The sequence below is a fragment of the Athene cunicularia genome, assembly GCF_003259725.1.
Source record: "Athene cunicularia isolate RWA chromosome 6 unlocalized genomic scaffold, athCun1 chr6_part1, whole genome shotgun sequence".
Taxonomy (NCBI): Eukaryota; Metazoa; Chordata; class Aves; order Strigiformes; family Strigidae; genus Athene; species Athene cunicularia.
The window spans coordinates 8,116,171-8,142,965 of NW_020799105.1; the positions used below are offsets into that span (position 1 = coordinate 8,116,171).

At 35.9% G+C, this 26,795-nt stretch overlaps 1 protein-coding gene across 1 annotated transcript in view; it reads left to right on the forward strand.

Moving 5' to 3' along the window:
- Nucleotides 1-16,195, forward strand: part of HECTD2 (HECT domain E3 ubiquitin protein ligase 2) — a 41,366-nt gene extending 25,171 nt beyond the window's left edge. The window contains exons 13-21 of the mRNA XM_026851486.1: nt 1,443-1,575; nt 5,979-6,067; nt 7,064-7,222; nt 7,652-7,726; nt 8,707-8,794; nt 9,093-9,199; nt 10,340-10,455; nt 11,081-11,224; nt 13,616-16,195. Coding sequence (XP_026707287.1) covers nt 1,443-1,575; nt 5,979-6,067; nt 7,064-7,222; nt 7,652-7,726; nt 8,707-8,794; nt 9,093-9,199; nt 10,340-10,455; nt 11,081-11,224; nt 13,616-13,736 — 1,032 coding nt within the window. The 3' untranslated portion in view covers nt 13,737-16,195. The remainder of the gene's footprint in view (nt 1-1,442; nt 1,576-5,978; nt 6,068-7,063; nt 7,223-7,651; nt 7,727-8,706; nt 8,795-9,092; nt 9,200-10,339; nt 10,456-11,080; nt 11,225-13,615) is intronic.
- Nucleotides 16,196-26,795: the final 10,600 nt, after the last annotated feature.

The window sequence follows — 26,795 nt, forward strand, 5'->3', positions numbered from 1 at the left end:
GGAATATTTTTATTCTTCACTAACATTTGTATCCTATCTTTTCTTAAGTTCTTATCTTAATTTTCACTAATTCATCACATTCTTGAGTGTAATTTTTCCTTTTTTAGAAATGAAACAAATATGTCTGTTAAAATAGGCAGTTCTTCAGTATCCAGTGAACTTACTAATTAACATTATTTAATGAAATCTAATTCCCTATTCTTTCTCAACACTAAAACCAGCCTGATGGTATGGAAAAATATGTCCAAGTGGTGAAAATAAAACCAAACAAATTCTGATTACTCATGTTCAGAAAACATAAGTTTAAACTTTTTTTCCCCCCTACATTAAAGCCTGTCTATTTTGGCCTTCTTTCCTAAGATATAAGACATATGAGCGGTAATACTGCTTTCTCTCAGGCATTGTAGGGGGTTTTTTACCACATGAAAATAGCCAAGAGCAACTTCAAGAGTTCTGACAGAAGAATATTTTTGCTGTTTATTTTTTATATTCTGTCCATCTCAGGGATGATTAAGAGTATATGGTATTAGCCATATTCGTATAAGTGTGGGGAATGGAAAGTGGGGGAAAGATGTCTTATTTGTATTTGCAAATGAATATTTTTAACTTGAAAGGAAAATCACTTCAGCTAATAAAAAGTTTGTGTCAAATAATACAAATGCCTATAGTTATAAAATTTGTGCAACAGGAATTTACTTGAGCAGCTAACAACGTAGAAATTATTTTAGCATATGCATCTTTTTAACTGGTATAAACACTTTCTCTGGATCTGGCCACTAATTAATGATTTAAATAAAAATTGTATAGTGACTTGACCTGAAAGATCACTGCTAATTGTGAAAGGCTGTAATCTAGTTCTCTGCAGCAACTTTGCATACCTGGATGAAATGCTGTCTCTCAGGACAAAGGAATGAAAATAACTCGTTACCATTGTCCAAAAAACAGTTTTACAAAACAGATGGTACTTTCTGGCAGGTATCTTACGCTGAACAGAACAGTTTCCAAATATTGAAAGTTTTAGCTACCTCCTTATTTCTAAATGTCTCCAAAGGATGTTTAATTATTTTTTAATGTATCATTTCTTCCTGGTAGAATGTTTCCTGTGTAGGTAAAAAATCATATAGGTCCAAAATATTCCAGATAGACTCAATTTATTGTATCTAGTAGCTTATTAGAAGTCCATTAGCATACACCTAACTTCTTTTCAATCCTAGAGGGTGGCATCATGTGCAAGGTAGTTAATGATGTCAAGCAGTCATGATCATCTTGCTTCTGCAATTCAATCATTGTTTTAATATAGTTTTGACCTATTAGTAGGAGAAGATGCAGATTACTAGTTTAAACAAAGCAAGAGTGGTAGAGGCAGAGAAATGTGTTCTCTGTGGCTAGAGGTAGTGATAATATGTTAAATCTCCTTTTTCTTCTTCCCTATTTTGCAATAGTTAGCAAGGAAGAGGGCAGATCTGAAAAAGAAGTTGAAAGTCACATTTGTAGGGGAAGCTGGTCTTGATATGGGTGGCCTGACGAAAGAATGGTTTCTTCTTCTGATTCGCCAGATTTTTCACCCAGATTATGGTGAGTTCTCATAAATATTTATAAGTACAATGTGAAAATTTGTTCATTTTAAATTATCAAACAGTAATGGATAAGAATTCTTCATTAGGCAGACCAGTTACTAATTGATGTAAAAACAAAAAAAAACAGGCAGGTTAGAATTGTATATAGATGAGAAGAAGTTTTGGCATAGAGGAAAGTGGAAGAGAGTAGGAAGTACTTGAAGATCTTTGAAGATTTTGGATTTTGGTAGGGAAGTTCAAGTGTTGCTGAAAAACTGAGATTGTGCTTCAGTGGTATGGCAAAATTAGAGGGTGAACAAATCTCTGATCAGTGGAAATGTTTAGAATTATGATTCAGCTTTTTAAGACTTTAGTCATGCTAAACTTTGTTTCAGAAACCAGAGGCTCAATGTTTATGGTTTGTTAGTATACCTAGGCAGTGAGCATACTGGATACAAAGCAGGGGAATTCAAGACTAGCAGTAGATTTTTTCCTTGAAGTTCCTCTGATATATCTGTTGTTACAGTGCTTCTATTTCTTGCCAGAGACTGGATCTTGATTTACCCCTGAGCAGATGGAATAAGGCCTTCAACTATTTGATGGAGTAGTACAAGGATAATTTAAATCTATTTAACTCAAATGGAATGAGTTAGTGACTTGATAGACCTAGTAACAAGCCGAGAAGAATAAGCAAAAGCTATGCAAGCCATTGAAACACTGACACTTGTCTGCCCATGGAAATTTTTGTATATTTGGATTTAATAATAAGTTTCTTCCATTTAGCTTAATATGTTGTTTGGTTGTGATTTGGAATATGATATTCCTGTTCCAAAGTAGGAAGAGACAATGTAGCAGCCTCTGAGGTAGATGGTTTAGCAAATATTCAAGTGGAGATAAAGCCAAATGTATTTGTCACCTGCCATCCTTTCCACTTTCTCCTTGTGCTGCACTTTCCCACTTTACACTGCCCTCAGCTGTGTTCATATTGCTAGTTTAGGGAATTTTCCTGGTTTTCCTGAGCAGCTACAGTTGGATGCTGTTACTGTGCTCAGTTCTGGCAAACTACTGATTCTGGCCTCCCATGTATCAATGGTTTCCATTTGCACTGATAGTGTATGCAAGTTCTAGCATTATTTCTGTGATTAGTACAGGCAGCAGTTAGTTCTTACCTGATTCATTGTTATCATATATTCTGTTTGGGGTATTTGTGTGGCCAGTATTCTTAAAGGGGTCTAAGATGCTCTCAGGGGAGAAAGGTCCTTCAGTCAGGTGCAGAGACAGTATAGGCAGATGTGAGACTGAAGGAAATAGCTTGCCTCTGCTGTCTTCAGGACCTGTGAGCCCTGAGATGATGAACCATGAATCTGTGAACCATGATATTTGCAGGCACAAAGGGGGAAAAAAAAAGGAATTTTTTTTTTTAAGTAAATAGGAGATTGGAAGACATGAATGAGCATTCATAAACAAGCAGTTCTAGCTACTTCTTTCATATTGCTGTGGAAGGATCTGGGTGGTCTTTTTCCCCACTCTAATATTTCTCAAATGAGTCTACTTTCCTCAGCTGTGCATGGAAATATTACAGATGCCATAATGGGTTAAAGTTTTCCCAGGCTGGCTCTTAAATTAGAAATATTTATTTCTAGGGACTTAAGCATAACACTTGCTAGTCATCAGTAGAATTCAAGAACTTCTCTGTCTTTGCCTGGAAGTGTTCATGTCCCTTAAATGCATGGTCATCTGTTGTTTATAGGCCTCCTTCTAAAGGTCCAGAGTTTTAAGTCATAAATATGTCCTCAAATCTGCTGAAATCATTATTTGCCTATAGCCGTTTTCCTAGTAAAAAGGGGTCTGTGTGGAGAGATGACATTTGGTGATAACAACCTTAATAGGAAACAATTTATCCTGGAGAAAGTGTTCTGTAAGTTTGACAGTTCTGTTAGTAAAAATGTGTTGTCAGCAGAGCTTGGTAACTGATGAGTTTGGAAACATTCAAGAGTAACTTTTTTTTCATCAGATCTGGCAGACTTTCTCACTTAAAAGTGTAAATTCTTTCATTGATATGAGTATCAGCCAAGTGTGGGAGGAGTTCAGAAATGTTCTCGTCCCTTGGAAACGGGATGTATGCTCTGCTGTATTTAATGTTTAAATTGCAAATAATGTATGTCAGAAGCTTGGAAGGAAAAACATAGGAAAACATCACTGTTATTACCCTTTCCAGGTCAGCTGATCTTGCAGATTTACTCCTGAAATTAAAGACCTCCCAATTAACACTCTTGTCTGCCCTCCTATATGTGTTACGATGCTTTTTTTCGTCTCCATGTAGACAGTAAATGGGATTTGAGGCCTCTTTCGTTCCAGTTATCACTGCCATCTTTCAGTATGAGAACCTTGCTGTGCCTTACATGCAACTGTTCTGTTGCTTCTGATAAAGGCACTGTCTAAAGCTTTTGTGATGAGCACCTGTTTGAGCAAAAGTTCAAAAGATAAAGTTGTACTGTTCAGAAGAGTAGTGGGGAAAAATACGAAGGTAGAATTTTACCTATAAATTTTCATAAGAACTAATGTTCCTGAGACATCAGTTGTGGATTTTTATTCTTCTTTTAATCCAGAGGAGCTTATTTTTTTCATTTAAATATTATTTTTCCCCAGCTTAATCTTCAAACACAGATGTGATGAGCTACTGCATACAACATGTCCTTAAAACTATTCGGTGCTTTGGTTTGTACACTGACTGTAGGAACAATTATAAACTTTCAGCCCATTCAATCCCAACAAATTAAAAGCAGTCATCACACTTTATCCAGTTTGTGCAGTGCTGAAGTAAATCTCACTGTTAGTGCACATTTAACTAGAGTGTGTCTTGCTTCTCTGAGCAATACTTCCTAGGCATCTTAAAGCTATTATGTGGCTTCATTACATAGGTTTTTACTTTCTATCACTCTTTAAAACAGAATGATCCTTATCTCATGCAAATAGCAGTCAGACTAGTCTATAGTCATGATTTCAGTAGGATCTAGCTTGTCACTTAGACCAGTGTCACGTCCCGCTCCGACGAGGGGGACAAGTGACTCAGATTCGCAAATCCCCAATTGGAGCGGACAAGTCTCCAAGTTCAAGCATTTATTAACTACCTACAATGCACTAATTGAACACATGATAATTGGCTAAGTACAGAGCAAGCTGTGGTGAGCAATATAATATGCTTTACATTTCGTAACAGAAAAAGGAAAAGAGGGAGATAGAGGGAATGGGGGAGTACAGATCACCGGTCTGGGTTCCTGTGCTGCTCCTGCCGGCGAGGATTCCAGGAGGCAGCTATCTTCTTCGCTGGCATCTGTCTTCTTTGCTTCACTGCTCTCTCAAGACGGCTGGGGGGGCAGGGAGAGGGGCAGAGAGAGAGAGAGAGCCCTTTCTTCTCCCCTTTGATTTATACCCACTTTCCTTGGGTCTGTCCCCTAGGTCAACCCACAGACCTACGTATCCCATGTACAGGGAGGGGTAAGGTGTTTCATGGGATGATGAAACTAGCATGATCATGACAGCCCTCGTTAGCATATTGAGGGGTGTCAACTTTAATATGCATTTCGTGGATAATGAAGCAAAGGTCATTCACTGGACACATGGCCCTTGAAATCTGCCCAAGTGCCCCAGGGCAGAGCCGTCCTGTCTCCACAGGGAGATACATCGGGCCAGCCTTATCAGCTTCGGCCTCCACAGAAAGCACTCTGTGACTCGTGGTTTTGTCTTGGGAGTGTTTGAGGCAAATCTTCAATCAGCCTCAACTTTTGCTTTCCCAGGCTGTTTGTCTTAGTTTCTCATAGGCCTGGTTGCTCGGCTCTCACAACCAGTGAGAGGCTTTTTTAGGGTATTTGTGATTTGGGTTTTCTTAAAATTCTCTGATAAAGTTTTTTGACATAAAAGAAACATACCCCTTTGCTGCTAGTATGTGTACAAAAATGAACCTTTTACAGCTTTCTATTCTAAGAAGGTGAAGCTTATGGTATTTGTATCATAGGATTCATGCCAACGTTTTTGAAGATTGTCATCTGCTGTTGACCCAGGAAGGAAGAAATGGGTTTACAGGGCAGCAGAAAATTTTTTTTTTTAGACAGTGTTTCTGGCTGTACAGATGATGAAGTATAGTGGAGAAACAGATTGCACAGAGGCAGTGCAGGATATTCACTACTGGAGGCACTGGAAAATGTGTTGCACCAGCACCCAACAGGAGTGGTGGGCTTCTGCCTGCTTCAGGCTTGGCGCTGCCCTTGGTGGTCCTTGCCCAAGTACCTGCAGGCTCCTGCTGTGGTTGGGAAGATGGAGATGAGAACAAGTGTGGAGATACGGGCACTCAGGGTCACTTTTAAGGGTACATATGTGAGAAAGATGAGGTTTTGTAAAGGCCACCCTGTTCCTGTTCTGCAGGCATGTTCACCTACCACAAGGACTCACACTGCCATTGGTTCAGCAGCTTTAAGTGCGATAACTATTCTGAATTCCGATTGGTTGGAGCTGTATCCTTTTATGTCCGCTAGACGGTGCTAAATGAACAGCCATTCAATGAGTTGGTGTGGGGATGAAATAAGGCATTGATTAAAGTTCATTCAGATGCTCTATATACATGTGTGTTGCATTTTAATTGTATAAAAAGAATGTTATTTGAACAAGTGAACTAAAAATAGGAAGAAAATGGTGGTATGTGGGTACGTGGTACATTTTACAGTTGGAAAATACAAGAATTAAGATTAAATGTGCAACTTTCTTGTGTATAGGTTGTAATTTTTTATGTACTTACACCTCTGAGTTTCATTCAGTAAAAATAAATGAGCCTGTATGCATTAATATTCTAGGTTTTCTGTTGTGCTCATTGATGAAGTCCTCAGACAAATGATTAATAACAATATATGCTAAGAACTCCACTAAGATGAGATGACAATGTCCTCATTTTACTGGTTGCAGTTGGACCACATGATTTTCATAGATCTCTTCCAACTAAACTATTCTGTTCTAGTGAGAAGCTGAATTATGAACTGGATTCTTCTAATTTGTTTCACGACATACACTTAAATGTACTAGCTGATGAGCTGTAGTGCCAGTGCAGGTTTGTCTTCATGCTTTTAGATTTATTTAAGAGAAAAATTTCTATGTTGAGGTCTCTCCAGAATTTTCTTATTAAAAATACCTACAGCTCTCTTTAAAAACTTTTTTTGCAACAACACTTTGTAACAATTTATTCTAGAAATGCTTGTATAGATCATTATGATGAAGATTCTCAAGTATTCTGTCAATGTGCTTCATTTGACCATTTTAATTACTACTTAATTGTAATCCAAAACTGTATTTAAAATTGTCAGAACAAAAAAAATATTTTCATTCCTTCTGTTTGTTTAGCATGTATTAGTTTAGGATGAGTGTGCTGTCTAAAATCTTAAAATATTTTTTGAAGTTACTTAAAATATTAACTATAATGAGGATGTGTGGTGTTTGCCCTTAACATTTGACATGTATAGCTTATGGGACTTGCTGTATATAATAGCATTACCTTGGATATTCGTTTCCCACCTTGCTGTTACAAGAAATTATTGAGTCCTCCCATTGTTCCCTGTGATCATAACACACTTGTAGGCATCTGTGATGTCACATTAGATGACCTGTTTCAGATTATGCCTGTAAGTATTATGTTTTTTTTAACAGGCTAAATTACTGATTTAAAACCTGGTTTATTTATATTTAATGCTTGAATTATAAACTGTTTGAAAACAACCTTTGTTTCATCACAGGCTGATAAAGTCTCCATGTTTTCTAGCATAGCAGAATTGCTGATCTACTTGAAGTTAGAATACCAAAATCTGATATGAACATACTAGACACATTTTTGGTAGTAAACAGGAAAATATACGTTTATAGTGAAATAAAAATAAACAAATATATATGCACATGCATATTAATTAAGCAGTGAGTTTTTTCTTTATGTACACATCTTGATTATACAACTTTTTCCAAGATACTTTCTGTATAAAGTAATGATTCTGGCACGTTCTTGCAAAGTACATCACGTAGTTTGTAGATTTACTGAAGAGTTTTTACTTATATTGTAGGAACTGGCCCATGGACTGAGTGAACTTCTGTCCTATGAAGGCAATGTCGAAGAGGATTTTTACTCAACCTTTCAGGTCATTAAATACATGATTATATGTGACTCTCAAACTCATTAAGTAATTTTTTTTCTCCAATGGAGTGGTCTACTACTATGTGATTGCTGATTGTTTGGAATATAACTGCATGGGCATTAAAGCTTGCCTCAAGACCAGTCTAGACCTGGGGCTTCAGGGCCTACAGAGGCTGGCTCCCTTACCGGGCTTTAAGCTGTTGTCCCCTGGCAGTGTAGGTGGATCTGAGCACTGACTGCCAGGGTTGCATGGCCAACTGCTGGTGTATTTCCAGCTCTCATGCCATCACCTTGCAATCGGTGACCTGATTTGTGGAATTCATCTGACTGCAAAGCAATCCATTTTCTGTCTAACCCAGATGCTAGACAAAGCTTACTATGGTTATTTTATAAGCTTTGTCTAGGAAATCTCACTTGAACAATAGCTTGTTCAAGTTATGATAGCTTTGCCTGACCTGTATGTCTAACTTCTACTTCAATCAAGAAAGCCTTTTGAATTTCTTCATTGTTTTAGAACACATACTACTTAGTAAAATTTAATGCTTGTTTATGGATGTGTATTGGACTAGTATTGACCATTTTTCCCTCAGTTTTGAGTTGCATTATTGTCAGACCATATATAAGACAATAGTGGGTACTTTTGAGTTCCTAGGTGAGCTTCTGTGGAACAAATACCTTCTTGATTTTATTTGATGCTCCTAAATTTTTCTCCTGTATGAAAAATTCTGTGGTTCCAGAGCTTGCAGGTCAGTTTGGTATGCCACTGTCTAAGCGGGTCAGTTTTTTACTTTGAATAGCAATTTCTTGAGCAGTTTGTTGAAAATTGTAACACTTAACATTTAAAAATCCCACAACCCTTAGAACTGCAGCATGTGCTAAAGAGAGAGATGGGGAAATACGTGAAATAATAAATACAAGCTTTGTAGCTTGTGAATATATTAATGTATTTTCCAGTACTGACACTGACTCCTCTTTTATCTCCAGGTTTTTCAGGAGGAATTTGGTGTTATAAAATCTTACAACTTAAAGCCGAATGGAGATAAAATTCCAGTCACAAATCAGAATAGGAAAGGTACTTCAATATTAACTACACATATTTGGCAGATTTGTTTGTCCTGTTCCTTCTTATAAGTCTAGGTTTTCTCTAACAAAGTGGGAAAATGAAATTACTGTACGTTCTACCAATTTAATCTCTACCAATTTAATAGTATCTGAAGTGAAATGCATTAATTTTTCTTAATTCAGTATAATTTGAGAGCAAAATTATTATTTTAAAACAAATTATTTAAATTATTAAATTAGTATGATTATTAAACAAATTATTATTTTAAAATATTATGTAGCAAAATAAAATGGTTTTTCTTTTCTAGAATATGTGCAGCTCTATGTTGATTTTCTTCTCAACAAATCAATCTACAAACAATTTGCAGCTTTCTATTATGGATTTCATAGTGTCTGTGCTTCATATGCATTACTGGTAAGAATAAAATGAAACAATTCTTCTGTTTGAAATATGTGACAATGACTTATCTAAATTAAAGAATTACACTGAATGATTTTAGGAGTCGTGAAGATTCTTGATTAATCAAGGTAGTTGATTAATCCAACATAAGCAGAAGAAATTAAGCAGGTAATCAACTGTTCTCTGTAGTGTTCCATTGAAAACAGATAAATAAAGCTCCATAAATTAGGCATTCACAGACACTTCACGGGTTCTCCTGTAATTGGGTTACAAGGATTCTCTGTATCCCCTACAGTTATGAGCAGCAGAACAACTATGTCTGTGTGCTCAAATGACTCCTCTGAAAACACCTATTACTTTTTGCAGGAAGAACACTCAGTGATGTTGAGGTAAACAGTCCTGTTTGGCTGTTGGAATGTCTTTTATAATTTACATCATCCCTTGTGCAGTAAGAAGAGAAGGAAGAAGCAATTACAATTTGCATGAGATTTTCTTCATTCCTGTGAAATTAGCCAAGTATGACATGCTTGCAGCAAAGTGAGATGTGACTTCAGGGAAGGTTCTGGAAGGAGAATGAATATCCACTGAAATGTTCTGACATACTTTCATGCAATTTAATGATGTTGTTGTAAAGGAATAAATAGTTTCTGCAGGTGTAAGTTTAGCAATTGTTAAACATGGTTTACTGTTATGTGTGTTTGCTTTGCACAGCAGTGTGTACAATTAAGAGTCAAGTTCTGTCAGCCACTGCTAGTCATCAACCTATACTGGGACTTTTCAGTGTAAATGAAATGGAAGTTGTAACCAAAATTCAGATCAAGACCCTCCCTCTGAATTCCATACATACAAATTTAATTTTCCTCCTGACCCATTTGTAATCTAATCAGATGACAGGCAAATCAGTGTAATAAATAGAAGAATGAAAAAGAAGTGAGGAACAAAAATATACTAAAATATGATGTTATCTGGTAATTTGCTTTTTACAGTAACAAGAGATTCTTCAAACTACTGAGGAATAAATTTTTCTATAAAACAATATGTATCTAAATTAGATTTATAGGGAATTATATTCTGTTAATTTATCTATAGCATATCCAATCTGAATCTAGTAGCATCACTTCTTTAAAAAAATATTTTATCCTTGATTTCTGGCAGCTACTTCGTCCAGAAGAAGTTGAAATTCTTGTCTGTGGCAGTCCTGAACTTGATATGTCCGCTTTACAGCGAAGTACCCAATATGAGGGCTACCAAAAAACTGATCTTACTATACGGTAGGCATAATTTTTTTTCACTCTAATTACTGAGTTTAAAAAAAAAATCATAGAATGGTAGACTGTTGGGAATAATCTCTTCAAGGATAATCTGAGAATGATTGAAGTTTTAAAAACCAATTTCCAAATAAGACAAAGACACTATTATCTGTAAGTATGAAGAGTTAGATCCTTAATGGCATAATGTGTTGCTGAATACCTTTAAAAGGTTACAATCAGCTAGAAGTAGTTTAAAAGAGTAGCTTCAAAACCTGCGTAGTGAAATCTGAGTCTTTATTTTTATTATCCAATCTTCTAAAAATGCTTTTTCTATTCCAATTCTATTTGATACTAAGGATGTTTATATTAGCAAGTAGAAGGCATTTATATTTTGATAGAAAAGTGGATTTGGGCATCATTTGACAAGATATCATTCCATAATTCATAAAACATTGTACTTGTCAAGTCCTTAGGAATTTATTTAACCTTGCATATTAGGTTAGTACTGATGTCCTATATATTACGTTAATTAAATTCTCAGTAAGTGACAGTCATCGCGTAGTACTTGCAGTTGTATTATTATGCTCTTATTGTTTTGTCATATGGCAAGTTACACCATTTTCTTCTCCTTTGGCCCTGAACATAGATACTTTTGGGATGTAGTACTTGGATTTTCTCTTGACCTTCAAAAGAAGCTGCTACATTTTGCTACAGGAAGTGATAGAGTACCTGTGGGAGGAATGGCTGATCTGAATTTCAAGATTTCAAAGAGTGACACATCCACTAATTGGCAAGTTGTTTTCTGGATTTTTAATTTTTTTTGTTAAATTATTTTCTGAGAGCCCTTGTTGCTTTTGAATGTCTTGTTTTAAAAGAAGAGGAAACTAATGTAAAAGGAAGAAACTGCACGGACTCATTTAGTTTTTCTTTAGAATATTATTATACCCATTTATTGATTACATAAATTTTGCAGATGAGCATCTGATACAAAATTGATTCTCAGTCAGTGTTTATATTTGGGGCCAGGAAGTCTTTATTTATAGAGATTCCTCACATGTTTTCAATTCAAATAAAATATTTGTTTAATTGTTCTTAATGTGACAGCTGAACTAATGAAAATATACTGTGAATCACCATTAATTTTTCTAAATTTGTTGAGTATGTTTGTCATGCATAGGAGCCCCTGCAGATGCAGGAAATGCATTCTTTTTTGATGGTCTAAACAAAAATTTTAACATGTATGAAAAGATGTAGCTTTAGGGTCTCTGGTAAGTGTGTGGCTAATAGAGAGTTTGCTCAGAAGAAATAGGAACAAAGCAGCCTTGTAATTTTGTTGTGAAGGTTAAATTGTTCATGCCAGGTTCTTATGTTTCTGGTAGTGTTTTATTTTGTATTGAATTGAGAAATTCCACATACTTTGCAGCTAGTATTTTTCATCTCAAGACTGGAGAAAGTCAGTTTAAATAATTTGGAAAGCTGTATAGAAAAGCTTACTGCTCTGAAGCTCAGTGCTAAGCAGTAATTGCTGCTAAGCAGTAATTACTGGCTTGACCTAGATTTCTCAAACGTAATCAAAATACTTAAATGGAGCTATATTTTTAAAGTCAAAATTTTGTTGGGTTTTCTGTGGGGAGCTGAATTAAATGCATAAACAAAATAAATTTTGGGTTTGTTTTTAAATTTGGTTTATCTCATTACTAACATATTTCTAATGCTAATAACTGGTTCCAGTAACATGTTAAAGGAATGTGAGGATCTGATGAAAAATGAAGAAATAGCAGTCAATGTTGAATCTCTAAGTTCATTCTACTGTAAATTGTTCTTTTTCTTAAAAATGGGAAAATGTGTTTTGAAATAGTGTGCACTTTAAAATTATATAGGTCTGTCTTTTGCAAGATAATTGTTGCATTCAGACAATCCTGCCTGCACAGGGATTGATGTAGACATGTTGGCATTGCATTGCTCACATAATAGGACCAAAGAATATGATAGCAATAAGAATTGCCAAATTAATATCCAGTTTCCCAACTTTCCAAATTCTGAAGCACGTGACTCCGGTCTCATTAACAACTCTTTGCTTGCTTGTTTAAAGGGTGGGAGAGATAAGTAGCTTGGGTTTCCAGATCTGGTGGGATTCTACCCCTTTTCAAGAATGTTTGCTAATGACCAAAGGCCAAGCTGCTGCCATTCAAAAAACTAAGGGCTTCAAGGAAAAGGGAACTGGAGAGCTTTTGAGTCACATATTAAAATTTAACTTTTAAGTGTCCAAGTTTTGGAAATTTTTCAGTGTGTTGGGTTAATTCCAAATGTCAGGTTGAGCTTCAGCTCATTGCCTTTCTCCTCTCTCCCCACAAGTAATCAGTTTTAGGACAAGTCTATATCATCAGTGCTGTGCTGTGTGTCACATGAGAATATAAAGGGCAAGAAGATCCCATAGCTTCTCATTGCCTGTGGCTTTGAGGCAGGATGTTAATGGCATCTGATACTGCTGGCAAAACAAATGCTTCTGCTACTGAAGAACAGTTCTTATCAAACTAATCCGTTCTAGTGAGGAGCAGAGTTTCCAGTGTTTCAGTCAGGCAGTCCTAAGGGGTATCTGCAGTATATATTTCAAACAGCTCTCCAAAGAAACTCGCAACTGAAAGTGCTGGTGTGGCTAAGACCAAAATTTGTGAACTGTTGTTTGTCCAGGCCTTCTAGCAGCACCTCAGTACTCTGCATACATCTGTAAAGATGTATTTTACCAGTGTGAACTTTGAGTTCTCACAGTAACTGTGGTTCATCTAGGTGCCTCTATACTTATTGCAAGACACACCTTGCTTCTTTGGGTTGCAGATTCTGATTACACCCAGATTTTGTATTTAGAAAAAAAGTGGTTTTGAAGTCACATGGTACCCAGAGTTTCCAAAACCTGGAAGGAAATGTTTCCAACTTAACAAAAAAAGAAAGGTGGGGAGGGGACTTGCACGCAAACAAATTCACCTGAGGTGCATCCAACAAACGGTGTTATTTGTGTTCAACACAGCTTGAACCAACATTAGGATCAATGTTCCTTTTACAGGGTTTCTTATTTAAGTAATGTTTGACTGAATATGTGTAGGCAGTTGGCAGTGTTCTGCTTCTATTGTATTATTATTAAATGTGAGGGGTTTGTTTCTTTTTTTTTTTTTAATTATTTTAGGTTACCTGTGGCCCATACCTGCTTCAACCAGCTCTGTCTCCCTCCTTACAAGAACAAGAAGGAACTGAAGCAAAAGTTGATCATTGGAATTTCAAATGCAGAGGGTTTTGGTCTAGAATAAAATGAAATACTTAAAGAACAGCATTTTTATGTAGCATTCACTCTCTTCTAATTGTGCCTTTAAGCTTTTTGTTGTTATGTCTTGATACTGTGCCAGTCTTACCTAACTTAGATTTTTTTTTTTTTTTAAATTAAATATGAAGTGTATGTTTTTTCCTGAATGGCAATACATTTACTGCTTGCTTTGTCACAGAAAATAGCTTTCTTCATACAAATACCTAGTCTATTTGATAAACAAAACCCAACTAAGACAATTTTTAAGTTTGTTTCTGTTTTTTCTTAATAGCACTTTATCATTAATCATAATTCCTTTATACCACAGGTATTCCACTGGGACATAATATACAGAATATTTCTTTATTTGTTAATCCCAGTGGTAGAATGTTTTCAATTAACATGAATAATAGAAAAAATATAACATACAGCATGTAGCCATATTTTCACAAAGGCAAATAGGCATTTTAGTCTTTATAAAATGTATGCAGTTTTAATATTCTGGTTTTCCTTCTCAATGAAACAGGCTGTCTAAGAAGCATGTAAATAACTGCCTGTGAACAAATAGGGTTTTGATAGTGCCATTTACTGTTAAAAATTTATTTTTTATGAATAATAGGTTTTAGATGTTCTATATTCAGCTCTTACACTTGACTGTACGAGAGTGTTAAAAGGTACTTTTTTCAGTTTGAGGGGATTCAAGTTCAAACTACAGGTATTAAGCAACTTGTATGTTCATTCTTTGACAGCAAACTAACCAGATCTACTGTAGCGTTATTGTAAACAAAACTACGTATTTAAAATAAATTCCACATATGGTGAAATATGTCAGGAAATAACTAAATCCACAACACATGGAAAAACTGATATAATGTATCATGCTATAATTTTTTTTGGCAACTTTACTGAAGGTTTTAAGTAAGCTGTGACAAAAGTGAATACAATAACATTTCAGAAGAATGTTGAAGCTTTCATTAACTTGAAGGCCAGCATTTAAAGACAATGTTTTGTGGTTTTCACTGCACAAACTACATGAAAGAATTCTTGGTATGATTGCTCTGAGTTAGTAAATTAGGAGCTGGGAAAGAAACTGGTTCTAAACTGCAAATGTAATTATAAGTCTGGGTTTTATTCATTAAATGGAAAGAATTTATCAGCATGCAGTATAGTATTTTTAAAATTTGAATAGCTACTGTGTGTTCTATAGATTTTTTCTTTCAGCTGAATGAGGCCCAGATCATTCAAGACACTGGCATCTAATTTGTCAGCTTTCCCCATTGACTTCTGCTGGGGCATGGATGCTTAAGTATCTTGTAGTGTCTATACTCAATTGCTTATTTGCAACAAGAGTAAAATATTATATTATTCTTATTTTCCCTCTCTGTATTATTTATGTACAACCAACAGATTTTCACATGATGAACAAATTCATCTGCCTAATCCATAGTTTCAAAGCTGTTGTGGATTTTCTTCAATAGCTAAGTGTAAATTTTATTTTATTCTTTTTCCTACAGAAGGTACTGGTGACTTTACTGTTTTATTAAAGCAGAGATAAACAGTAGGATATTTTTAAATATTTGGCACTGTATTCATTGTGATGTCCTTGAAACCAGTAATAAAACTTCTATTGGATTCAGCCTGGAACAAAACTAGATTAGCATGGAGAGTGTTAAAAGCAGCACTTCAAACTTGTGCATTTTACATTGTCCTAAATAGAGATTTTAAAATTAACTTTAATTTACAGGATTTCAGATGTTAAGAAATAAATTAAACTTTCACCATTGCACTGAATGAACTAGATATCTTTAAGCAATGTTAAATCTTTAATAGCTGAATGTGAATGTAGGTAAGAAATCTGGAAACAAACACCTCCCCCCTTCTCCCTCTCTGTAGAATTGAGTTTATGGAAGGTTGCTTTATGAATAAAGAGCTATACGGTTTATCTGAAAACACGGCAAATTAGCCAAGATATTTTTTTATGGCTTAAGCCCACTTTTAATAACTATTTATCTATTATGGTTAAAATAAAAGCTTTATCTTATTTTCACTGAATTGAACCTTGCCTTGGGTTTAGTTTTATTTATTGAAGCTTTTTTGATTTAACTGTGTAATATTACCTCAGAATTCTAAAAAAGCTATTGTATTTGCATCAGTTTTTAAATAAGGTTGTCATTCAATGACATTTTATATATTTCCTGATGTTGATAAATTAAATAGTAAATTTTGTATTTGTTAAATGAAAGTATTGCACTGTATTTATGAAATAAGCCTCTGGTCATTTTAAAACTTTTCCTCAATGATGTTTTTTTGTTTTTTTTGTCTCGCCCTGTAATCCAGCAAATCTTTTTTTATCTCCATCATTGTTTTGTACCGTACAAAAGAAATCTGGTTTGTATAGACTTGTTCATTACTAAGTATCTATTTTTATGTATTAAAATTGTGCAGTCATTAAATCAAATCTTTCAATTTCTGTCCTCACTTGTCTAATTTCAGGTTTTCATAATGTATCATTGGGTTTAAAAATATGATCAACCTATCTGCTTTTGTCTTATATTTCTTTCAGTAAGTTTTCTTTACAGCAACGGTTTTGCTAAAACATTGCATGGCTCACTGAAAAGGAGTTTCAACTACCAGACAGAAGAATATTCTGTATTTATAGTCAAAGTTACAGGTGTAATAATGCTGTAAAATAGCATGGATCCTCAACCTTTTTTTTTTTTTTTTTTTTTTAATTTCCTCAGTTGCAAGATTACTTTGTGGTACCAGGAGAGGCAAAGTCAAGATGTTGTATGTTTTATCTTTTTCAGACTAATTTTAACATTAAAATCAACAGGCGCAGGTAACAAGAGCATCATGCTTTCTCGTGGACATGGGTTCTGACCACAGAACCAGTATCTGACCAGATTCAAACTTGCTTCTTGTCTCTTTTGTACCACTCAAGTTACCTACAGGTGGCAGCAAACATGAGGATTGAAACCACTTAATTAGATGTCAGACTTTTCTCTTAACTAACGAGAGATAATTTTAAGTACAAATAACGAAGAGAGAAGTTGTATCTTACAAATGTGTAGCACAAATAATTTCACACTGACAAAATCAGCAAATGTAAATTGGCTTCTATCAACTGGATATGGAGGAGGGAGAAGCAGTTGCTTCTGTCCAGCACTGGGTTTTGAAAATATCTTCTCTTTCCATGAGGAGTTCCCTAGTGTGTTATTGGGATCAGTGAGAGACTCTGCCAAAGCCTCAAAGAGACTGATTGTTACTGACCTCTGAACAGTCAATAGCCTCAAGACTGATATTTAGAAAGGGGTTAGGAAACATAGCTGCTTTGACCTGTTCCAACTAGGGATAAGATGGCTAGTGCTGAGATTTAAAATTGAAATGCAGTATTTCCTTTTCATTTTTTGGCTCAAAGTGGTGAGGTTGCTTCTCTGTAGTTGGTGGTGGTACTGGTTGACTTGCTTCAAAAGCAAATGCTTTACCTGTTGTTATTTTTCATAGCTGTGGTATCTAATATTCTTTTAGAATCCTTCCCTGAAAAAAATGAAATATCTTAAAGGTCCCTCAAAACCTCTGTTTTCATGTACTGACTGGCAGACTGTAAGCACATGTGTTTTTTCTTCTAGAGCACCTAATTATCTTCCAAGAAAACTTATTTTTGTCTCTGTCAAGTAATTTTCCATTCTATTGGGACTTTGTTGTTGTATATGTTGCTGAAGTTCCTTGCACTTTTGAAGATTCATAGTGTCTAGGTAAATAATAATGGGATGGTTTGGACTGCCACAGCTGTTTCACTTGTGTTAGAAATGTTCTAATTCATAGTCAGTTGGATTTTGTTGTTAAATTCATGAGCAAAAGTGGACCCCCTGAGATCTGCCCCTTTCAAATTGTTAATTAAATTCTTGTTAAAGTATTTAAGCTCCAGTGGCTTTATATAAAATAGAACAGGGGAACTGGTGTGGAAAGGGTTATTATACTTTGATATAGTTAGTGCATTCACAGCTGTAGAATGGGTATTTCATTAAAAAATAACTTGTTCTACAACCTACATTTAGGAAAGAACTCTGAGGCCAAGGAAGATTAAAAGATTTTGTCTTTGAGGATCTGGTAGAGTAGTTGCTCATGAAACTATGGAAGGGTGGTAGAATTTCATGTAAGTTGGGCAGTACTTAAGTTCAGTTTCGACTCTTTTGCAGTGCTAATGATAAATAATACCTATACATGTGAGAACAGGTTATATACATTAATGGTTTTGTTGCATGTTTTGGGAGTTTTATGTTCTACCACAGTAAGGCTTCATTTACCATTTTTATTTTTGGCATCAATTTTTATGATTTGATATTTGTAGTGAGTGATGAATAGACTTTTACTTTCTGTTGCAATGTTCTCTTCCCATAAAAATTGTCCTAGATTATGTAGATGTATGATGGTCAGGTTTAACTTGCAGGCTTCTTGTTTATATGGTGCTTTAGCTCTATAGGATGCGTTCATATTAACCAGGGGAAGTGCATCTGTTCTGACATGGTCCTTTGTATCTTTACACTAGCATCTCTGGCTGCTACCACGCTATGGATAATAACAATCTAGTCTCCACTGATTTCTGCAGGCATTGTCAGAACAGGGCTATTTCAAACTGTGTAAGTTATTCAACCCATCTTGTCAGTGAGTGAGTTTACTCAATGTACGTACAATCTCTTTGCTCTAGAGGAGAGCTAGAATATTCATTTATTTTGATCATAGAATCACAGAATCATCTAGGTTGGAAAGGACCCTGGAGATCGTCTAGTCCAACTGTTCACCTAGCACCATTCCCACCTACAGCATATCCTTAAGCTCTAAGTCCACCCTACTCTTGAACACCTCCAGGGATGGGGACTCCACCACCTCCCTGAGCAGCCCATTCCAACGCCTAACAACCCGTTCTGTAAAGAAATGCTTCCTAATACCAGGTCTGAACTTTCCCTGGCGTAACTTGAGGCCATTGATATTCATTTCATGTCAGCAGTGATACTGTGGAGGGCAGGAATGGTGTTTTGTCCCCTGGAAAATAAATCTAGCTGGATATATAGGAGCCAAAGCACAGTCATTTTGAAAACAGTGTAGTTTAAATTCAAATGCATGTTTTCTAGTGATTTTATGTAACTTTCCACACCTTATTTTCAAGGACTGTGGTGGCAGCATCTATACTGCTTGGGGGTTTTAATAGTTGGCCTTGGTTAGTAGGAAGGAATCAGTAGATGGGCCAGTAATGTATGCCATGGTGAGCAGAGAAGGCACTTAATTTTGTCATCTCATCTACTTTACAAAGGGATCCTTTCCCAAATCTTTCTGGATTCCAAGATGGAGGAGTATCCTGCTCAGACTTTAAAATTCCCTGACAGGACATGTTCTGTCCTACTTAAATGCATCATATTCATTCTTAAATCACTTCATTAATAGAAAAATTAATTAATCATGGCAGATAAATGTGACCTATGTAAAATAGAGCTGAGCACAGGAAAAATTTAGTTAGTAGTGGAAGAAAAAAATCTACTTTCTTATACAATAGTTCTATAGAATTGGTTTTGAGTTGCAGAAATATGATTTTATTTCCTTAACTGATGAGGTTTATTTTTTCTAGTAATTAATATCTTAGTTTAAGAACTGAAATAATTTTTCTTTAGTTCAATCACATTAGATAAATCTAAAACTTGAGTAAACTGTAATATTTTCCCATGTGCACTGCTGTATAGTGCTTACTCCGTTGTCTAATTGTACTGAAATCAATAAAATGTTCTGCGTCACTTTTCTTTCAGAATCCCAAATTTTCTCACAATTTTTACAGTGAAAGGAATATTTTCCCAAGCATTGAAAGCACTTGGTATTCATTCAAACTGAAGCTTTTAAAGTAGTAATATACATTTGTTCCTGTTGTATATAAACAGCCTAATTGCATTTTGTTTTGGGTGGTTTTGTTTTAGGGTTTGGAACTTATTCAGTGATGTATTTCTGTGTATTGATTGAAAGGCATTAAGCTATTAGCTCAAATGGCACATTCTGGAAGGTGAAAACTCTTTCCAGTAGCCTGTGCTACTGGAGGTTCCTGTAAATCTGTGAAAAGGATTCTAAGTTAATAATTTCTTACTTTGTTAGTTACCAGATAGGGGCTGAAATCTCCTGAGGTATTACAGCCAAGCTGTGTTTGAATTACCTAGGGGATGTTTGCTTTCATCCTACTGATCATCTGGCCCATGCTCACCCACTTTCTACTTGTGATGGCTTTCACATGCTTATAGATTTTTAAAAAAGGTATTTCTTACATTGAAATATTCAATACTCATGAATTCTACCTTTCAAAAAAGTGAACGTGATTTCTTCAGTAGTCTATGATGTTGGCCAAGAAATCACAGGTACAGAACTAAGATATTGAAATTAGTTTAGAAGACCCAGTTTTATTTTCTTATACTTGATTTTAAGATTTCATCCTATAATCAAAGTTGATCAGGCATCATCAACTCAGCTATGCTGAGAGCTGTGTCTGCTGTTATTCATTCCCTGGTTTTTTTGTGTAAACTACCTTAAGCATGTAACCAAAATGTGAGAGATAAAATAGAAGTAAGTTTTTGTATTAAAGTGATAGTGCTGAAAGTTTTTGAGGTCTTTGCTTGATTTCCTGTCCCCATGTGCTAGCTGTAGTTGTGTGCATTTTTCATTTTTAACTGTTTGTAGTGGGTATGCTGCAGTTGTGAATCTGAAGGTGTAATTGCTTGCATCATTATTCATATCATTAGTTGTTCAGAAGGAAAAATGAACTTCTGGGATTCCATTCCTTGTCTCCAGAGCACCAACTGATGCATCAAGGCTTTTATATTTGATGGTGCAAAGGTATTCTCAGTTTTTCTTTTACCCTTCATTTTCTTCTCAATTTATTTGTTGCTGACTTTATTAATGGAGTTTATTAATTATATATGACATAAGCACAGATGCTATGTTTAATCATGCATTCAGTTAGCATTTTCATACTTGTAGGTGTACCATGAAGAAGAAATTACTACTTTCATGCAGACAACTAATCCCTGGCTAATCTCTCCAGTCATTACTTATAGCAACAATATGCATTCTTTGCATAGTGATGCTGCCTTTCGCTGTGTTCAAGATCTACTGTCATTCGTAATAAAACAGATACATTATTGTAGAATGATAAAGAAATGGAAGCTTTCAATTTGAATTTCCCTAGATGAGGAAGCCATCCCTTGAGCTATTTGTGAGAAATCTTTTTCCTCTTCTTTTTTCACTAGACTTAAGGTTTTATTTTGCATTTTCTCAAAACATAGGATAATTTAGGGGAATTTAACAGGACATTTTAGAACTGAATTGTCACGTACACAGATGAATTATTTGGCTAGCTCTCATCAGTCCTTATCCTGGCCACATGCAATGTCAATCTATTTACAGCACATTTTCATAAATCAAAGTGATTCTAATATTAAGGAACACATAGATAAAGCTGCCAAGAAAGTATAATGAGTAGTTGTATGTCTAGGGTGCAACTAGTAAATGTGTCTTTGCTTCTTAAAACAAACAAAAAGACTGGTTAAAAACAATGGTCCAATGTGGTGGCAGGGGGAAGCATAGAGAGTCACTATGCTTCATCTCTCATTTCTGAGGATCTACAACAGAGGCTACATATTGAAGACAACTTGTCTAGGGGAAAAATCCCCCTGGGATAATAATAGGAGTTTCAGATCAGTCACTGTAATTTGATCTCTTCCTTTTTCTTGCAATTAGCTTATTTGAATTACCTTGGGGATGTTTGCTGTTCTTTCCTATTGATCTTGTCAGCCCATGCTTACCTAATTTCTGACAGTGATGGGTTCCATGTGCATTCAGATTGTCAGAATTTAGATTCAAACTGAGCAGATGAGCTCCACTTGAGAGAGAGGCTAAGGCTTCTCCTGGACCATATGAAATCCCACCCTATCTGACAATATTTAGAAAGCTAAAGAGTTAACAATATCTACCTCAACTCTGTCTACATGGACCTATTTCTAACCAAGCTCTTGGTGCCTGCTCGGTTTGCCCCCCAGACTGCTGCTGCGGCAGAGGCTGGGTGGCAGAGCTGCCCGGGGCATGGCAGCACGCTTCAGTCAGCGGTGCCGTGCCAGGGCTGGAGCAACCTGGCTGCCGCTTCCCAGAGGCTGCAGCCCTTTGCTTCAGCTCTCTAAATGCTTCTCAGTGTTTTACTCTGGAGTTGTTACTACTTGTTAATGTCAGCCAAGCAATGAAAGCTAGATCCGAGCTGAAGCTCGCTGAATATCTTGCCTTTGATTCCATGTTTGATTTCCCAACCTTGTTCAAACTGGTTTTACTAGAAATTGATACATGGAGATGAGCAAAGAAATTTGAAATGCAGGTTTATTAACAAATCCATAGGATAAGTAGCTCAAATACCAGTCCTTTTTTAAGAAAATAATTATGGAAAAAAAATCTACCTGCCTTCTTTAGGTTTCACTTGTTCATGCTTTTTAGTGGGTGGCCATATAGGTGTCCTGAGAATGTCGTAAATACAAAATCCCGATGTACTAAATTTCTGCAATTAGCGTTCCTCTTTAATTAGATGCATGTAGGTATCTCCAGGATGACTTCATTGAGTTTGCACTGTTTCCAGCTTGGGTGTCAAAAGAGAAAACCAAGGAGACTCTTATGTCTTGGGCGGATCAGACACTACCACCAAGTTGTCAGTCAAGTGGTTGGTGACATTTTAAAAAGTTTTTTAGATCAAAGCAGCTTTGGAAATGTACAATGTTGATATCATAGCTTCATTTATCTTAATTATAGCTGATTAAGAGACAAAACATCTGCAACAAACACTATCTTAGAGCTTTTTGTCAGTAATAGCAAAGAAATTTTTACATAGTTTATTAAACCTAAAAGGGATGATATAAAAAGAATGTGGAAATGTATTGCTTAGATCAGAGCTTCATCACAATTATGGATTATTACTAGTTCAAAGCAGCTAAATAAAGATGTCCAATATTATTTAACATAGAGTACATGCTGGGCATTTTATATCCATTATATCTTGTAAAACTGAGTAACAGCCTTCCCAGTTTACCTCAACTACCTTTTTTAATATAGGCAGATTGTGAAGAGAGAACCATAGAAAATACTAAACCACACATTGGCAACTTGCATATAATAAAAAAATATTTTATTTTTGTGTATTGAAGGGTGGGGTTTTTTGGATTTGTTTTCTTTTGGTGGTTTTATTGGTGGGGTTCCCAGACTGCCCACAAGCAGAGCACAGGGTGACTTTGGCTGAAGGGAATTAAAAAACAAGAGGTAACTCTAGGGCAATGTTCTAGTTTGTAACAACTCCCTACCTCCAGTATTAAATTTAGCCAGTACTATAAGTGCTTATTTCACTGATCACTTGGTTTTGTAGCAAATGTATGTGATTTTTGCAGCAAGATAGGCCAATCTACATCAGAAATTAGATTTGATAAATGGAGCATCCATGAAATAGAGCTACAGGGGTTTGCACTTAGAGCTATTCAAGCCTATAGCAATTCTCCCTTGTGCCTTCAGAACCTGAGGTTTTGTCTGATCCAAAATTGCTGATAAAATTTAATGGCTAATTCCAGTTCATAAGTGTTGCAGGGAGAAATAATTGATTTACAAAGTAAGGGATGTAGTGTGCCTTTCCAACCTTTCCATTCAACACTCAGGTGGTGGGAGCATTTACTGGCAATGGGGGAAATTGGCGTTCAAGTTTTCAGAGGGCAGGATTTGAACTCGTGTTGCCCATAGACCATGAGCTCCTAAATCTGGTTTGCATCAGGCAGAGGGAGCCTGGCCCTCTCCTATTTGAAGTGAGCACACCGAGTTGCTCAGACCACTGCGTTCTCCCACTATTGTGAATGCTCTATGAGCTCTAGCTTTTAACTTCTGCGGTTGCTCTTGTGAAACATCTCTGAGTGAAATAAAAGCTTCATTTCTGATTCAGTGTGAACCAGGGCCTTCTGCTTCCTCACTTCAAGAAAATAAAATAGCCCCCACTGCACTTCTATTTTGATTTGATCTCAATTTTTGTTTTCTGAAAACGTTTTGGTTTGGTGACTAAACCAAAATATTGATTATGCTCAGGAGTCGTGCCTGAAACCCTCCCTCCTGCTCATGAGGCAGGCATGACCTAAGAGGAGGACAGAAGAGGCTGAGAATGGGAGAGCATTTTGCAAAGTGTGGTAAGTCTAACAACTAAAGAACCATCATTCTTCATGTCTCAGTATGAAATTTTCCTGAGCAATGTGCAAAAGTAACAAGCCAAAAAGATCTTAGTGGCTGAAAACAGAATACTATGAAGGACATCATGGTAAATTGTTCAGTTATTACATAGCACTAACTTCTTTTTTATTATTGAACTGGGAAAATGACATGTTTTATTGCAATATCAAAGCTATATTCTTTGGGCTGTTATTTAGCTGTTAATAAAACATCATAAACTTTCAAATAAGGCCTTGCCTGGCCTTTGAACCATCGAAGGGATTATTTTCTCTGGGGAAACTGCCTTCTCTCTGGGGAGGATTGGTGTAGAGTCAGGCTTTGAGCTGGGTAGCCACCAAGTGAAGCAGGCAGGGAGCCTCTGGGTCCTGGACTCAATTACCCTTCACATCAGGTGTGGAGTTTATTTCCTGGTGCTGGTTTATTTCAAAACATTTTCTTGTGTGAGAGCAGGAGACCTTATCACCAGTTCTTACTGCTACTTTCCAATATTTCAGTCTGCATCCCACACTGTGTATAGTAATTCTGTGTGAACAAGTGCAATTCAAGGTATCCTAAAATTTCTGCTTCTATAGCATATGGAGAGGTTTGGAAATGTAATTTTTTTTAGTGGGTATTTGCAGAAGTCATACCAGCCAATGGATTATTATGAATGCTTTCTAGGTAATTTCTTCTGCAAAGCTCTGTTCTGGGCTGCAGATAATTACAGTTTGATTGTTCAGTTTGGTGTATGTTTTTTGCAGATTTTGTTAGTAGAACAACATTTGCACTTCAAGTGCTGGAGGAGAGAAAGCCTATGGCATTTTGAAATTATTTTCATCACAGAACAACAGACCATTTTTCACAAAATCACATACAAAATTGAACCCAACTTTGTTTTTGATTTGTGCTTCTCTGTTCTACTTATTAGCTGCTTTTTTTCATGTAGATAAATGAAATATAGACAGTTTTAAAGAATACTGTGTTGAAAAACATGCATTTGGAGTCTCCGTGAAACTTTGAATTTTTAACATGCTTTCTAAGCTGAAAATAATCAATTTTTATTATAAAGCTTCAAGCAGTTTTGCAGAGATAGGTGTTGAGAATGCTGTGTCATTTGCATTATGAAGCATATCATGTTAGTCCTTATTCAAGCCCATGAAAACGCTCACTGGTTTCAGCAGGCTTTGGATGAATCCCATATTTGCCAACTTGTAAAAATGCTGTCAGTATAGAACTTGAGTTTTGACTGGATACAACCTGATTGGCAAAGACTTTCATAGAACTATTTATATGCTTGCTAGTTTACAAAATATGTTCCCCAAACTTAACAACCTGATCAGTCGTTCTTTCCTTATTTAGAAAAATCTTAACTTTGTGTATAGAATTGCAATCTGCACAATGAAAAACATATTTTAAGCTTTAATGTCTAATATTTTCCCCTTTTTTAAGCTTGGATATTTTGTGAGTATTTATACCCAAAGCATAGAGCACACTGTAACATGAATCTGCTATCCCCTCTGAATGTTCCTAAATTACCTTATTATTAACTTAAATCTTAGAATACCCCTGAAACACAAATACTCTCAGTTTTAATTGAGGAGGTATTTGTTTCCAGGTATCAGAAGGTAAACAGTGTTCCTGTAGGTTTTCCCCCTGCATTTGAAGTACTACTACACTGAATATTATGCATCTTTTTCAAGGGACCTCTCATTCTTTAATAGACTCATTCTTGTCAAGACAAGTAAAATATATTTAAATGCTCTTATAACTCTCCAGTCTGAGGGGAGGGAATCATAATCAGCTTCAGGAACACTGTGGTTCTGAATATATTAAGGAGAAAAATTCTCGAAAGAGAAAAAAGAAAACAGCATGAGCAATTGTGCACCTGTTTCCCATGGGTATTTATGCAGCACATACTTAAACTTTTATATATATATCCTATTCAGTAAGAATTAATAGTACCATAAATTAACTGCTCCATTTCTGTGTTTGGGCACAGTTGTGCCTAACTACTTTCTGATAAAATTCCCCTAGCTCCAGATGAAATTCTGCCTGAGATGAATTTAACAATTTCCTAACGCAACCTCTGCATCACTGTCCTCTGCACAACTACCCTGAGGGTGCGGCTGCTGCAGAGCGCACAGATCCAGTCACTAATCTGCAGGCAATAGCTTCCATATGAATGCTGTCTTCCAGAACTGTTGACTGCCTTTGAATGTTTAAAGTTTTGAGTGATCAGACTGAATTAATAAAGTAAATCAATGTCCAGAACGTGTAACATTTGCAGTTTCTGCAGAAACATATGTATATTGGTATCTCGGCGTGGACTTGTATAACTCATCACCTTTAACTTTATCAAAATTCAGTTTTGTAAATACTTTTAATACTAAAAAAAAAAAAAAAGAGACTTATTTGGTCTAATTTGGTTTTATTTATTCTGAAATAGGGGAGTTTTGTCCACTAATCACTATCTGTAGCTCTTTTTCCCTATTTTTTAATAGGAGATTAGGTGTTTGTCAGTTGTCCTCTAAGCTCATTGAAGAACTTTGACTCAGTCCAAGGCAAGAAATGCTGTTGATAATAGGTTGACATGAAGTTTGTGGGGATGCTTGCTCAGGGCACATGTATTGTCAGCACCAAAAGCTATGATTCACAATGTTAGCAGAAAAACAGCTATTTAAACAAGCAGAGCCATCATCCATCCTAAAGGTGCTCGTTCATGATGGGCAAGAATCCACCACAAGTTTTTATCTCCATATTAAATCCTCATTCTAATGTGAAGTAATGTTTGCTCAGAAAAGTGTTGACAGTTAAGATGGGG